This window comes from Cygnus olor, chromosome 6 (assembly GCF_009769625.2).
Source record: "Cygnus olor isolate bCygOlo1 chromosome 6, bCygOlo1.pri.v2, whole genome shotgun sequence".
Lineage (NCBI taxonomy): Eukaryota > Metazoa > Chordata > Aves > Anseriformes > Anatidae > Cygnus > Cygnus olor.
In genome coordinates this window covers 25,683,976-25,699,588 of record NC_049174.1, presented here as the reverse complement: position 1 = coordinate 25,699,588, position 15,613 = coordinate 25,683,976, and the positions used below count along the sequence as shown (strand labels likewise).

At 43.3% G+C, this 15,613-nt stretch overlaps 1 protein-coding gene across 1 annotated transcript in view; it reads right to left on the bottom strand.

Moving 5' to 3' along the window:
- The window catches only part of SEMA5B (semaphorin 5B), a 219,402-nt gene that overhangs the window by 44,072 nt on the left and 159,717 nt on the right, over positions 1-15,613 (bottom strand). The window contains 1 exon segment of the mRNA XM_040561085.1: positions 1,521-1,638. Within this exon segment, the coding sequence (XP_040417019.1) occupies positions 1,521-1,638 (118 nt within the window).

Below are 15,613 nucleotides of genomic sequence, written 5' to 3'. Positions count from 1 at the left end.
TAATTGGCTTGGCAGCTCATCAGTTGAAGAGCACAGAGCCGATGTATGCAGCAGAATGACAGCACCTAAATGGAAAATTATCTACAAGGAAAACATTAAAATAATGTAAAACTAGCACCCCAAGAACAGCCATTGCTGTATATTCTGTGCTGGATTTTTATGACCTTGAAACAATGATCTGGAGTAGCCTGTTCCCTAGTGTGCACCACAGCAGACATGTTCAAACTAGAGGATTAACACCTCACACACCTATCAACAGACACAGGCATTAAGCAGGACGAGATAACAGCATGGGCAATCAAGAAGCACTGCATCCCAGTTCAACACAGGAGGGTTATAAACACACAAGCATCTGAATCCAGCAGTGAAAAACTTAAGCCTGCCAAGCTGAGGATGGATTGAAGTAATGACTAATATTTCCTGGGAAAATATGAGAAGTAAGGAAGATAAGGGGAATAAACATCACAGTACCTCCAGATATAAATAGCATACTGAAGATATAACCCATCCAGCCCCCTCTTTCTGTCTACCGGACTTATCAGTATTAACATGCTAATTGTCGTTAGATAAAGCAGATAGACATTAATGAGAATTTTTCCTCCCCTCCATCCCTACAACTTATTTAATAAGACTGGTTTTCCCTCCCAACCACCTCACAGGTATGGTTGAAGCAGCAAGAATTAAATTTGGCCAGATGGTTTCTGGGGATCACAGCCAGGAACTGGATGTTGAAGTCGGAGAAAAGCAGGTGGGCGGATGGGAAGGGAGCTGGTGAGCCAACTCAAACTAATTCAAGCAGACACTTTCTCTTAACTGCTGCCTCTCATGGAGACCATGAATATCACAGAGGTTTGGTCTTTGGCCTGTTGAATTGAGGTTAGAGCTGAACTCTCTCTTTCTCATATTCTCCCTCTTATACAGACTCCCCCCTTCCCCCATGTTCTCTAATAGATATGCATCTTTTTGTTCCGCTGCAAACCACCCACACATGCCATGTTTCTCTGCTGCTCCCTAGGTGCCTCTTCCTGCCAGTGCAACATTTCTTCACCAGAGTCATCCCATGGGCTGTGCTCAGGGATCCGAGAGGAAAATGAACTGAATGCTGCTCGAGGACACCGTACGTCACCGACTGTCATCTCCCTGTCCTGCAAGGAAGCCTGGAAGGTGGTGCAGACAGTGGGGCAGCCCTGAAACACCTCAAGTTTCATCTGGGGTTTACATGGTTCTCAGCAGGAACCCAACAACATGATCCACCCTTCTCCACCTAGCAAGGGTGGGCATGAAGGGGACTGAAAGCTTGCTTTGGGATCCCCCTTTTTGGGCAGATAAATACATTGGGGGTCTTTGTGCTCTCAGCAAGTGACTGTGCACAGATATTAGAGGAAGTATGTGCCACTAGGCTCTGAATGCTTTTTTACCAGCCAGTCCTCATCAGGCTGACAAATGCTCACTTGCAATATTCCTTTTACACATACACACACACTCACATGTTGGTACGTATATAAACTATTTCCACTTACCGGGCACTCAGTAATATTTTGAGTCCACAGGCTCATGTTGGAGCTGTCCTCAATGGTGGTGCATCGCTTCTGCTTGTTATCCCAGCCGCAGTAGGGGTCTCTGGCTCCTAGGCATTCCCTGCATGTGCAAAGAGAAAAGATTAAAGCTCTTTGAGACTGTCTAGCTCTAAAGACACATATTCAAGCATAGCGCTTGTATATGACAGCTGTCAACTGTACCAAGGCTCAGCAGAAGAAACAATTTCTTCTAAGCAGAGGTTTACCTGCTTGGAAGGAGAGAACGGCTGAATAGAAGGGTGACAGGACACAAAGCAAATATCACTCATAGAAACTGTAGATTAAAAATCAGTTCATTTCTTTCCAAGGCCTAGGGAAAGAAAATGACTTTACAAATTTTAGTCAAAGAACACTTGTCATTGAGATATCTTTGTGCCCCCATGTAATCACTCAGCAGGCCAAATCTCACACAAAGCAACCTCTGTGAGTATGTTTTCTGACACTATGTCCATCCAAAAGGGTTAGACAAGCAGAATTAGCCAATGGACCAGTAATAAAGGCTTTCTATTAGTCCTGGCCTTTCCTGGAACAATGGCTTCATTTATAATCCCAACATCAAGATGTCAGTTTGGAAAAGTCACAGCAGAACATTATTTCTAAGCTTTTGGCTGCTTTGAACACTGCTGTATTCATTTTCCTCCTGAATCCATATTTACAGGCTAAGTGTGTGTTCCCAACATGTGAGCCGCTAAAGAAAAATAACTAAGGTTCCTACTGCCACCGAACAGAGAAGGTCAGTCACTGAATTAGTCTGTACCAATAAAATTCAGCTATATTGGTTGTTCCCATGAGTCGCTTTCAAATCATTAATTTTCCTTAAGAAAAAAGAACAGTACCAGCCACACCATGCATGTGTTAGTGAAAGACAAAGAAGAGAGGACTAAACCCAAAAAGATTTGCAACACTATTTTTTATTCCAATAATCCATTCTCTTCTATCACACAAAAGGGCCACCAGGATCTTTCCAAAAGTCCCAAATGATTTGAAAACTGCCAATTAGGTAGCAGCAAGGGACCAAGGGGAAGAATTCAGTTCAAGAAGCTAAACGGGAGAGTAATAAAATTTATTCTAAGGGTTGGTATCAGTATGATAAATGAAACATCAAAAAAAAAAAAAAAAAAGAATCAAATGCAACGAGATGTGAACGGCTCCCTCCCAGAAATCTTTGAAATCCTATTAGCCTGTAATCAGCCACAAATGAAAAAGCATGTCCCTTAAGCACAGCTGAAAACGCTCTATCAGCCTGTACTGATTCCACAGCCATTTGCCCCAAAGCAAAACCCTTGATTGTTTTGTTGTCTGGTACCCATTGCTTTATATATATATATACGCACACATATATATACATGTGTATATATTTATATTTTAATTACAAGTTTTCAGTTTGCTCCTACATTGCAGAAAGACATTTCCTCTACTAAAGATTTCACATAGTGAGCTGTAAGGAGCATAACTTTATCTTTCATGCTTTAGGAAGGTAGTTACAAGGACTGTCTACTACATTTTTCCTTCTACTGCTTATAAACACCCGAGGAAAATGCAAAGATGATTTTGTCCCAGCCCCAGGCAACAGAACATCAAATATTTGCTTAGAAAAGACTCCGTATCCCCAGTCCAAGGATGCAGAAGGGACATGTGCTGTTTTGCTCATTACTCTGGCTAGGCACCCCGGTCCTACTGGCATCCCACGCTGCCCCCGTCCACGCCGTGGGGCTGCCTCCACATACAGAGCTGCCCCCGCCATGCAGCAGCCCCTTGGCAAGGTTGGCATCGAGTCAGTGACTGAGCAGCCACAGGGGCATCTGCCCACCCTCTAGGTAACTGCACTTCAGGAGGGAGCTGTGCGGCTTCTAGAGAGAAGAATAACAATGAGAAAAGCAATGGGGAAAAAATGAGGAAAGAAGAAAGCCTGGGCTTTTAGTTACAGAGGCTTTTGGTCACGCTTTCAGACCCTGACATCGAGTACATGCTATTGTTTCCAACTGCATGAGGCCATTTTGCTGGGCGCCCAGCGAGCAGAGAGAGGTCATTGTAATTCATAACAGGGAAGGCTGTTGTGAGCATCACCCTATTATGATACACATTTTCTCTGAATTTAATTTATAGGAAAACATGTGCTGCATAAATTCAGGAAATAATCTCCATATGTTCTGTGCTGCAGCCCTCAGCAGCTCTGCAGGCTGCAATATATCCCGGTTAGGCACTGACCACTTTGCTGGCACTACTCGTAATGTATGTCATGTAGCTAATGTGCTGCTCCCGGCTGAGAGCAGCGGGCTGCAGGTCCCTGATGGAGCACTGGGGTGGCTCAGCCCGCCTTCCCCGGCCACCAGCACTGGTCTCCAGCTGATGGGCAGAGGCGACGGAGCTGCAGAGCTGTGGGAAGGCCGCGATGCCCGGCCCTGGCCAAAGCCTGGCCCTGGGAGCAGGGAGCTCCAGCCGTCTCCGCTCTCTGGATGCTGGGTGTAATGGATCCTTACCCAGCTGCTGCTGCCATCCAGGCAGAGCCTGGGCTCTGCTGAGTTGTCAAAACGTGCACTGTGTAATTTAACAACCATCAAAGACCGGGACTTCTCTCTATCTGACGGCAGGCCCTCAAAACCATTTGAAATCTAAAAACAAAATAGCTATGCTGTCTGCCTCCCTTCAGGATTCAGAGCCCACTCATCTGCCTCAACTCTGGTAAGAAACCTATTATATCAACTGACAGCAGTACACTTAGGGGTGAGGAGGAATGTTATTTACTTACACACAATTTGCTCCATTTTTTTCCTTTTGTAAGCAGGAAAAGCATTACAATGTGCATTACTGCAAGAGAACATTTCTGGCAAGTACTTTAAGTGAACACTTCAAAACCCACCCTAATTTATATCTTTACAATATCTTTAGAATATATGTCCCTATTTATGTCATTAAGTGATAAAACCACACCAGCAAGCACACACCAGAAGACATACATATGTATGCATGCACACAGATCAAAATGCTTCACAAATGCATTGTCATTCTTAGTAAATCAGGCACTGTGGTGTGGAAAATGGAAAGATATCAAGGTATTTCCCTATGTGCAGAACACAAAATAAATTGAAATGTTTATGTGTAAATACCATTTCATATTATGATACTGCCAAAAGGTCTCACACAGGCCTGCAGTCCCAAAGTCATGCAGGGCACTATGTAAATACTGTGAAATAAGATACAAAGGAGTTACCATGCTATAATGAAATTCTGATGTTTCAAAGTCCATGGGACTTGAGCCATTGGCTCGAAGGGGCCAAAATTTCATACCATACATAGAGTCTTCAGCAGTGAAAACTACAGCAAGGTTATCTCAGTGGCAGGCTAGGAATGCCCCTGGGAACTAATGACACAGTATCATTTCCCTTCATAATTCACACAGGTAGAGGGAACCCATTATCCCAAAAGACTACCCGAGCGTGGCAGGTTAACACTGGCTGTATTAATGCTAATGACTTAGTTAATGAAATCCCACAAAGTAGGATGTTTGTGGAAGTGAGATGGTGATGATACCACATGGTCCGTGCCCCCAGTTCCCCTCTGGCCATCTAGTAACTGTAGTGCATTCAGTGAGGACCCAGGAGAATACCTCTTGACGGATATCCAAGAGGTTGGATTTATTATGACAGGGCATTACTATCAATAGCGATTCACTTTAATTCATTGCCTTGCAATAAATGTCTCATCTGAGGCATAATGGCGTACACTGAAAACACTCAATTGAAAAACAATTCCATTTGTATCTCCTATTCAAGCTATTTTTTCTCTGGTTCCTTATTCTCACTTACTAAGGACATTTGCATGAAAATAAGATCTTACTCATAAGAGCTCACCTGCTGCCTGCTGTCTGGGACCTGTAAGCCTCCCTGTTGTTGGCTATTGCAATCATTTTTACCGCAGTCACCGGGGATAACACAAAGGATTATCACTGTGCAAGTGGGGCAGAAAGCACAGCGCTCTGAAGTCAATGGAAACTCTTAGCTATGACTCAAAAGAATTTTTACAGGGCCTCTCAAGCCTGGCTGTGCTGAGCCTTCACTAATAGCATTTGCTGTAAAAAGGCTTCTGCTACTGAGACTCTGATCCTGCCCAACATCTCCTCAAGAAGAGTCACAGCTTCATGAAGGAAGGGAGAAGCACTTTTTTGCTTCCCTGTGCCCCAAGGGGCTACTTGGAGACATGTAAGGCATGAGGCCATGTAAATATCTCCATCAGTATTCCCATTCCTTAGAGGAACAGGGAAAAGGATCAGGGAGGAGAAGATGAAGGGAACCCAAAGGCAGAGGTAGGAAACTGGGAGGCACCTGAGAGGTATGGGCCCTTCGTGTGTGGCTGAGAGGTGGGCCCAGTACCTTGGTCCCTGTGGGCAAACCTCATCCTCCTAAAATATAAATGGGTCATGGATAAAACAGAGGTTCTCCTAGCGCCATCCCGGGGGGGTCTCTGAAGGTTCCTTCCTCTCACACATCCCCGCTGAGACCCTGTCTTGGGTCCTAATCCCACCTCTGCTCCCCATTCCAGGCAAGTGACATTGCTGCAGCAGCTACAGCTTCAGCTTCTTCGGGAAGTGCTGCTCAGCACCATGCAATGAGGTACATTGCCAGACAAGGAGGTCTCTGCTCAGCTCAGTGTGGGAGCTGCTCACCTACACACTGAAAACCATGCATCACCAGACTTCATCTTTTTTTTTCCCCTTCTTTCTTTTAAAGTGGGCTAGATTTGTCCAAAGAAACAATAATGACGGATCATTGAGCACAATGCTTCCTAAAGAGAATGCCTGTTCCAAAATGCATTGCAAAGCAACAGCAGCCTTCTGATAAGCTAAATAACACAAGGATTTGGAAACTTTTTTGTAATAGCCTGAAAGGCATATTCTTTCAAAATCTTCATTAAAACTTAAATGTCTGTAGTTCAAAAGTTTCTGATTCCCTCTTCAATTTGCTCTGGGTCTAGATAACTTCCTCTTTTGCTTGTTTTACCCTGAGAGCTAAAAAGCTTTAGACTGTGTAATAAATGGATCATCAAATCAATAGAACCAGACCCAAGAGATTAGTCTTCAGCAGACCAAAGGAAAGAAAGAATTACTAAAGCTTCTTCCCACTCTTACACACAAACATGCCATTTTGTACCAACAGCCAAGGAGTTATCACCCAGAGCACTCACACTACAGGACTTGGCTTTTCTCATCTGCCAGGATGCGCATACCCTCCCACTTTTGTTCCCTCTCTCTGTATTTACCTCTTTCTCACCACTTTTTGATGACTAAGAGCAAACAGGAATGCAATGACAGGACATCACAAGCTGCAGAGGCAGGGCTGTAGACCCAGAGACTGAGAAGCTCCTTTCCCAGACCATGTTTTCTAACAAAACCCCACCGTCATGCCAAGAGAGGGTTCTGCATCTTTGCTGATGATTTTTGGAACCAGTGGTGAACATCATAGTTGCCAGGGTGATACAATAGCTGTCATTTTGCACCTAGTCCTTTGAAATCCCACAGGCATCACCAATTAGTTCATTAGAGGCACAGAGATAGTAGTGCCATACACCGAATAATGCAGTGCAAACATTTATAGGCCTGATCCTGCAAGGCAGTGAGCAACCTACGCTCATCCATGCTCAGCACCTCAAGAGCACGGTCAGCATGTGTTCACCTTGCTCTTTTGGGGGAGTAAGATCCCACAATTTCACATTGGTTTTCCCCACTCTTTGAGCAGGTAACTGAGAGAAGAGCACTCTGTAAGCAATACGGGGGTTTTAGCTCTGTCAGTTGCGAGCATGAGGCTGTTTGGCAGACAGGCATTTCCTGACAAGGTTAGCTTACTGTCCCATTGCTATCAACCTGCGGAGGGGCTGAACTACGGAAATAATCATATTAGCTTCCAGCCAACCAAATCATAATTACTGACAACCTCAATAGCCCATGCAAGGGAGAGTGGACTTCTGTCTTCCCTAAAGCCAGATGGCATGAAAAAAGAGGAATAAGAATCAAAAGGATGTTCGTGGCTTAAGAAAATAAGATTAGAAAGGGAAAAAAGCACCAGACCTTCAAACAATCCCCCTAATTTTGACACCTTTAAAAATTCAAACTGCAGAGATGAGTTAGTGATCTGTGCAAATCCATTATCTTTCCCCACTGAGAAGAGAAGCCAAGTGGAACTGAGCTGCTTTAGTCAGGCGCTGGTCAAGCAGCAGCTTCATTTCTCAGCTGGTGAATGCAACATATTCTGTGCCAGCTGTTACCGCTCTTTGCTCAAGACTTCTAGCCACAGACTTCATAAGCCATTATTTGCAGAATGGGGCACTGCTCAGGAAGAACATAGTGATGCTCATAGGTACCACCACCGCGAGGGCTTCGGCTGATGTTCATCTAAAGACGGAAGGTTTGGTATTTTGCCATTTGATACCGGACACTTTGGCATTTGATACTGGACACAGAGAATCTGGAGTGTTCGTGTGCTGTGTGTGTATGCAATTTATCACCCACACATGCTTAGCATCAGTGCCTGGTGCTCTGCACATGATTTGTTTGAATGCATAGATTAAAGCCATGGTGTAAAACAACCTCTAGAACTGAGGTCCATTTGTGAGCCGAACACACGTAGGTTATTTGAAAGGAACAATGCACAGACACAGGATTTTCATAGGCAGTTTCATTTCATTTTCCTTTCCACGTCAGGGACCTTGACTTGCTAGTTTCCACCTCCTGCCTTACTGTTTTCAATATCTCTTTAATCGATTGCAGTTTATAGATTATGGCCTCGTACAGTTTACACAACAAACTATTCAATTTCTTACTTTCTGACATGCCATTCCATCATCTTTTAGCAACAGTGACTTCTTTATTGGATAGGTGTTTATTTTTATTTTTAAAGCTGTGAAATAAAACAACATTGCATTTATTCAAATATGAAGATTAATGCCATCACAAGAAAAATTCTGATTAAATCTGGATTTATGTTTACATCAGTAAAACAGGTTATTAAAAAAAAATGAGTAAGCGTTGCTCCATAAACACTATCTGAAAGACACTCTTGTCACTGTGCCAAACAAAACTAACCTCCAACAAAAACAGAAGTACAGAGGGCCACTGACTACCAGCGATGGGATCAGTCATCCACAAGAAGACTCGGCTACTATTAAAGTCCTAATGAAAGGAATAGCCAGAAGGAATTCCTGAATGTGGGGCATGTTTGTCTGGACTGTGAAGCACAGCCATTTCCTAGCCTCAGCAGGCTTCTGAGCCTTAAGAAAACATGCCCCTCAGGGCTGCCATATGGCAAAAAGCAGAGTGGAGCAGACATCCTTTGGAAAGGCAGCTTGGGCAAATCAGTGCACTCAAGTGTTATTCCCTCTCTCTGCCCTGTGTCAGTCAGTGTCTGAAGGCAGCTGTCATATTAAGATGTGCTCTGCTTCTGCGTTTCTGCTTTGTGGTTGCAGATCTGAGACTGCTGTGTGAACATGGCAAATTCCTCTAGTCTGGCGCTGTAGGTGGATCCAGGAAAAAGGGTGCTTTAGATGAGCTAATCTACTGCTAGGGGGACAGACAGGTGCTTTACGTAGCCTCTAGAAGATGCTGATGATTTAAGGACAAAAATAATGCTAAAATGGCAACTTAGGAAAGGAGAGAAAATTACAAAGGCAGAAAACTTAGAAAGAAATTTAAGTGATAATAAAAGTCTACAGTTATCACCCAGGCTGCAAAAAATAATCCACGTTCAAGCAGCTCCTTTGTGAAAGTTGGATTTTGTTAAGCGCTGGGTAATTATTTTCTGCTCAACAAGATATAGATTCGACAGACCCTTTGTATGTTAATGTATGTTAGAAAAGGCAAATAAATATTAGACTACCTACTGCAACTCTGAGGATCTAACATCCCTTCGCTAATGCTGGGCTATTTCAACACCGTGTAAGGGGCAAAACGGCCCTGCCAATGTAGTCTCCATTATTTTTTCCCATGTAGCTACAAAAACACCACCAAACAACATCAACTCCACTTTTTAGCAAGAGACAGCATCACTAAATAAACAGATATTCTTGAAATCCAGCCCTACCCACGTGCAGACTGAAGTGTTCCCACAGATGTACAGTATTTGGTGTTCTGACATGTGAAAGACACCAGGCAGAAGTACAACGATATGTTTTTCTACCACCCATACATATTTTATGCACTTACAGGTATTTATATTTTATACTTAAAACAGCAGCAACAACAAATTTGCTCTAGGTCCAGATTTTCCTCCCCGAAGAGGTAAAACAGCACATCTCCTAATAAAAAGTTGATGATGCCTCTGTAGCAATACAGTCAACAGGTAGTAACACCGGACTTCTGTAACACCTCTGTGCTCTACACTGTAAATGCAGGCTGGAAGCTTGAGACACGAAGAAAAGCAGCCATGGCAGCAGTAAGGCAGTAGACATCTGGAGCCACGTTGCTGAATACGACCACTGCTTAGAATACAAATCTCATGACCTAATAGTAGCAAATTGCAAGAATTGACAGAAGCAATGGATATCTGCCCTGGGGCTTGCTGAAAGCTTCAGTTATTAATCTTGTTTGTATAACAGTAGCATCAATGTCATCTTAACGTTATGTATTCTGAGAAAACTACCTGTTTTCCTGTCAGTCGCCTCTGTGTTGAAACTAATTTCACACAGCCCACCTAGCAGGTATCAGATGGTAATGACTTTTAGACATCATTGATCTGCATTGGCCTAAAGCCAGTCTGCTAGAGGTCCTGCGAAGGATCCATATTCTAAACCACTCTTGATCTTGCGAGCAAATCACCTGGGCAGTATGCTTTAAAAATAAGGAGCAAACAAAAGCCCTCAGCACATTCAACCTCCCTGCTTTTTCCTCCCTCCCAGCAACTCCAAAGCTCCCCCCCCCAAACAAATCTGCAACCTAGTCATGACAGTAAGGAGGCAGAAGCCCTGAAATTATCTGACTTTACCTGGCAATTTCTGAAGTGACCTTCATCTGTTTCAGCAGTTGAACAGCCCCAGACTCCTGCTACTGCTTGGTTTTCTTTCTACCACAGCACCATTCATTCATGGCCATTTGCATCGTTCAGAGCTAAAAGTGAGTGCCCAGAAAGTATGCAGACAGCTTAAAATGAATGTAAAGCTTACTGTTGGTTTGTGTATTTAATACGAATGGGAAAAACTTTAATAATTCATTTGGTTCTGAGCAGGGCCCTTCCACTCCTTCATCCTTTGCCCTATCCTTTTCGGTAATGCAAGCACCAGCAATCTCAGCACAGGCTTATTCCTCAAACAGCCTCGTGCCGGTTTCCCTCCCAGCACCACACTGCACGTCTCTCCTCACTGCTGTTTGTGATTCCCTCGTACTCAAATGCCATCTACAAAGTATGCTATTTTCTTCTTCCATGCCATTAAAGATAACGTCAAATAAGATGAAACTGAAAACCAATCTCTCTGGCATCGTACTGGAAACATGCCCCTGCTCACTGCTTTACTGCTTACCCTTGCCACCTTTTTTCTCAGTTTCAGACACACATGGCCACATCCCTTTCCTAAACTGTTCAAATGAAGCTCTTCAATCACTCTCCTTAGACCTGTACCATCCCCTCCAATCTTAGAGGTCCATATCCTGCAAATAGTATGGATGTGCTTAGCTTTACATATATAAGCAGCTACATTAAAGAAAATGGGAGTAATTGCCTGCTACAGCAGATGCAAATGTGTTTTTGGGATAGAGAAAATGGTATAATTTTGCACTTCTATTTAAAGAACACAAATCCATTTCATCTACCAAACTTTATTCTTTCCAAGAGCCTTAGTGATCATGGTTCTGTATGATGTCTTCATTCTCTGTCAGTGGGAGTCTTGCTATTTACTTAAATGCAACCAGAATGCCAAACCAGATGTTTAGTGATTTATTCTGATGTATTATTGGACACTGGAGATAACAAAAGATTGGGGTGAATACTCTCCTGTCTGCCTATGAAGTCTCCCAGAGCTTTGCAGAATTATTGGTGGCACAACAATTAGCTAATTTCCTTAACCTTGGAGAGGCCAAATCAGCCAAAGCAGATGGAAATCAGTGATTAAGCGTTATAACAACATTTTCATAAGATCTTACCTTTCCTTCTGCCTCTGTTTTTAAAAGGACGTTCAATGTGCTAGATATTTCTTAAAACTTTCCAGAAGATATTTTCAAAACAAAATCTGGGCCAGCCTCAGCTCAGAAGAGATGGATGTTCAAGGTCTTTGATTAATAATAAAGCATCAACATCACCTCAGTGATCTGCTAGTTGCTGGGCTGCACTCAACAACAGTCTTCATTTCCTGCCCTACCACTTTTACCATTTTCTCTCCCATGCTTTTTACCCAATGATCGTTAGTTGTTTTCCTTGGAGGAACTATTGTCACTCTGAAGAGGTCAGGATTTCCAGCCCATATTCAATTCACTCTTTCCCTGAAAGTTGGAAATATTAAGGTCTCTTCCCAGACTGTATTATTCATCCAATTAAGTTCCCCAACATTTTCACTCCTGAAATCTGGTACTTTTGTGTCTGTTTTTGCAGTCTTAAACTCAAATGCTTCATTCTTTTGTTACAGAGGATTTTGTACCAGGTAAGGAGTAAAAAAAGAAGAAAATAGCAACAACAGTAAACACCAAAGCAATGTCCCAGGTGATATCTCAGATCCCTTAAAGGGTGGTATGGAAGTGGTACAAGGACCTTGTTTGGAATTGCAGTTCTGCACTTTGGAAGGCAGGTACAAAAGGGAGAAGGAGGGCAAAAAACTCTGCCTCATTACTGAGGCTGCTGACCCTTCTCTTCCAAAAAGTCCCTGGAGCCATTTCGAGAGTTACTCACCTACACGTACTTAGTTGTCTGATCACGGTTCCAGAGCTATTTAGAGGTGAGTTCTGTTTCTCACACAGATCTCAAGTCAGCAAATAAGAGTACTTGTCAGCTGAGTCATTTCTGCTAGCTTTGCATTAAGCACCATGGCCAGAGGGGATGCACAACAGAATTTAGGCCAAGTAGGAGGGCAAAAGCTCAGCATAACTCAACAGCAAACTCCCTGGAACAGGGTCAAAAAAGCAGGCAGAGTGCAAATGACAGACTGTCACAGTTGCACGCGAGAGGATCTGGCGCTCCACATGGCCTCAGAAGCAGGAGCATCTCCGCTGCCACGAGGTTGACCTAAGGTTATACTCAGCCTGATGGGATACCCACACATGAGCACTGCACAAGGGGGAGAGGACAGACCATCCAAACTATTCTCAGAACCTCATTGTGCAACCAAACTGCATCCCAAACCTGCGAACTGCAGGTTTTATGCAAACTGGGAGAAGGAAGAGGAAAGAATGAATATCATCATTAAGTGCATTAAGACAAACCGTTCAGGACTGAGAGAGCAGAATATTTAAGAGACCCTCTGGTCTCAACCCCAAACACACTTTCTTCTGCTCATTTGAATGTGTAATAAAGAAACAGCTACAATATCACTCTGAGGCCAGCCTCAGGGTGCACAGAGGCACGTGGCCCTGATGCTTCAAAGGGGCAGTACAAACAGATCACAAAATACTCCCTGAACAGGCAGCTTCATTTTACTACCTGTCTGACTGCAATTCCTAAAATTAATAATCTCATCCTACCCTTTGAAAATATTACTAAACAATTCCTGTAGATAGGCCCCACCTGAAAATAATGTTCCAGATCTTTAGTCCTCACCCCTCTACAATTCAGATCCAGGATTTTGTTCAGATACATTCTAGAGATACGGTGGTGTCGGTGACAAAGCTGCAATGCTGGCTCTCCAAATATCGCTCCCCAAAGCTTGAGGGCAACTTGAGGTAAAAATTCAAGCTCATTTGAAAATTGCAGGCAGGTTAAAAAGATTTCAAAGCCATGCAAAATCCAGCAGCAAGCACAGCCAAGCTACCACCCAGCAAAGCAGCCTTCAAAACACACTGCACGTTCAAAGGGCTTGCAGGTTTTGCTCGTTTTGGACATCTTCCTAATACTCTCCAGCAAGAGTGGGGAACGGCATACTGAAGCACAACAGGAAAACACACAAACAAGCAAGGTCCCTGCAGCCAAGTCCAGCCTGTAAATTTGGGCAGCTGACATTACAGATGTCTTCCTGTTGCCCTGCTGCTAAGACTGGCTGTTCTCAAAAGACAGATTGAGACAGGTCAGTAGGCAAACACAAAGCACTGCTCAGACACCCAGAAATATATTGGGTCAATGAACTACATCAAGACATGGGGCTGAGCTACTGGTCACCATTTAGAGACTAAATTGGTGCCGTGTCAATAAAGAAATAGTAAAGGAGATGCAGAAATCCTTTTCTCTTTCCATCTCTTTCCTTCGCTTCTGCTTTTTTCCTCTGCCCCTTCTCTGAGCCTTGGTAACAAGCCCCAAGGTTTAAAGCAACACAACAGCAACGATTGCTGGACAGGATTGATTCTGGGATCAATTTCCCCTCGATACATGATTGCCTGTTGCAGGGAGAAGGCAGGGTGAAGGCAAGAGCTCTAAGTCAGCAATCGGGAACCCACATCAACCCCCGGGGTGTAAAAGGCTGCAAAGTTTCCTGATAACGTGAGGCAGAGCCAAAGAAAATAAACAGTGATGCGGTATTCCTGCCTGGGAGGCACAAATTCTCCTTCAGCTCAAAGCTTCCTGAGCCCCCATCAAAACAATTAGATTATAAAAACTGCTGAAACCAGAGCTTTTCAGGGAGGGACAGTCCAGAAGTCACAGCATGACAAAAAAGTAAGCAGGGAGTGTTGCAGGGGTGGGAGCCCTTTCTTCCGTGGTAGCTGTATATTGGCATGTATTAAGCATCGACACAACAATAAGCAATAAATCACAGCCCAGGAGAAGTTGCCAGGTGGAATGCACTGGAGGAAATTAAAACATCCCTCTCAATATAGTTCAACATGGAAAGAAATACAAAGGAGGGCAAGTTGACTTATCACCTGTGTAGCCAGGATGCTAAGGGGAAAAAGGTTTCCAAAATTCGCAGCTGAAAAAAATCAGTTGATAATTTCCTACAGAAACAGCTGAGCTTAAAAATTATATAATGATATCACAACATCCTATCAAACAAATACATAATACCATCTTTCCTTGGCTTTCCTAAGCTTCCTTCGTTTTCTTCCTCCTTCTTTCAAATGCACAGCCCCTCCACAAGACTCAGCCATGGAGCAAACGGTCCATCACAATCTCCACAAGCACACTAACTTGCCAGCATTGGAATTCAGCAAATTCTGACCTCCCACATTGCCAAGTGTATGCAACCCACCATGCTGTCTGAAGACCACACTTCATGTGGTACAGACCAGTGATTGGCTTACATTGCTTAGAAGTATGAAACTAGTCATGCTGGAATAAAGTTTTACCACCAGGCGATAATGCTCTGGCCTTCAAGTCCTAAGTAGATGGTGCTCCTGTGAGGTACCCTCCAACCACTGTTGTTTTTTTTTCCTGCTTGTTCCTTTTTTAGGCAGTTGAGCAAACCTCCACCCATTTGAGCTTTAATGGAACTGTCACACAGAGTACTTACACAGGCTGAAACTGGGACACGATCTATAAATTACCGGAAAGTTGAACTCAAGATTAGAAAAAGAAAGAAAAGGAAGAACTCATTTCTCTTGAAACTGGATCATATATATGTATACACACATAAATATTCTGAAACTGAAACTCTCCAGGACAGCCTGAAGAGGACAGCTGTTATGTTCTACCTTTTCAAATCTCTGCTTTTAAGGGCTAAGCATGGGATGGCATTTTCCAGCTGTGATTCTCTTACTAAACACTTCTGTGTCAGCCTCTCTGTATAAGCCGCTAAACCTTTACACATTAAACACTTCTGAGTCTAACTTGCAGTAATGACCATGTTGCATTTTCCAAAAGGGCAATTAAGAGGTTCAGCAAAAACAGAAAGAGCTAGCATTTTTATATTTAGACAGACATGAATTTGGTACAAGCTGATACATAAACCCTACTTTTTGAAAATAAAATGATGGCGACATTTTC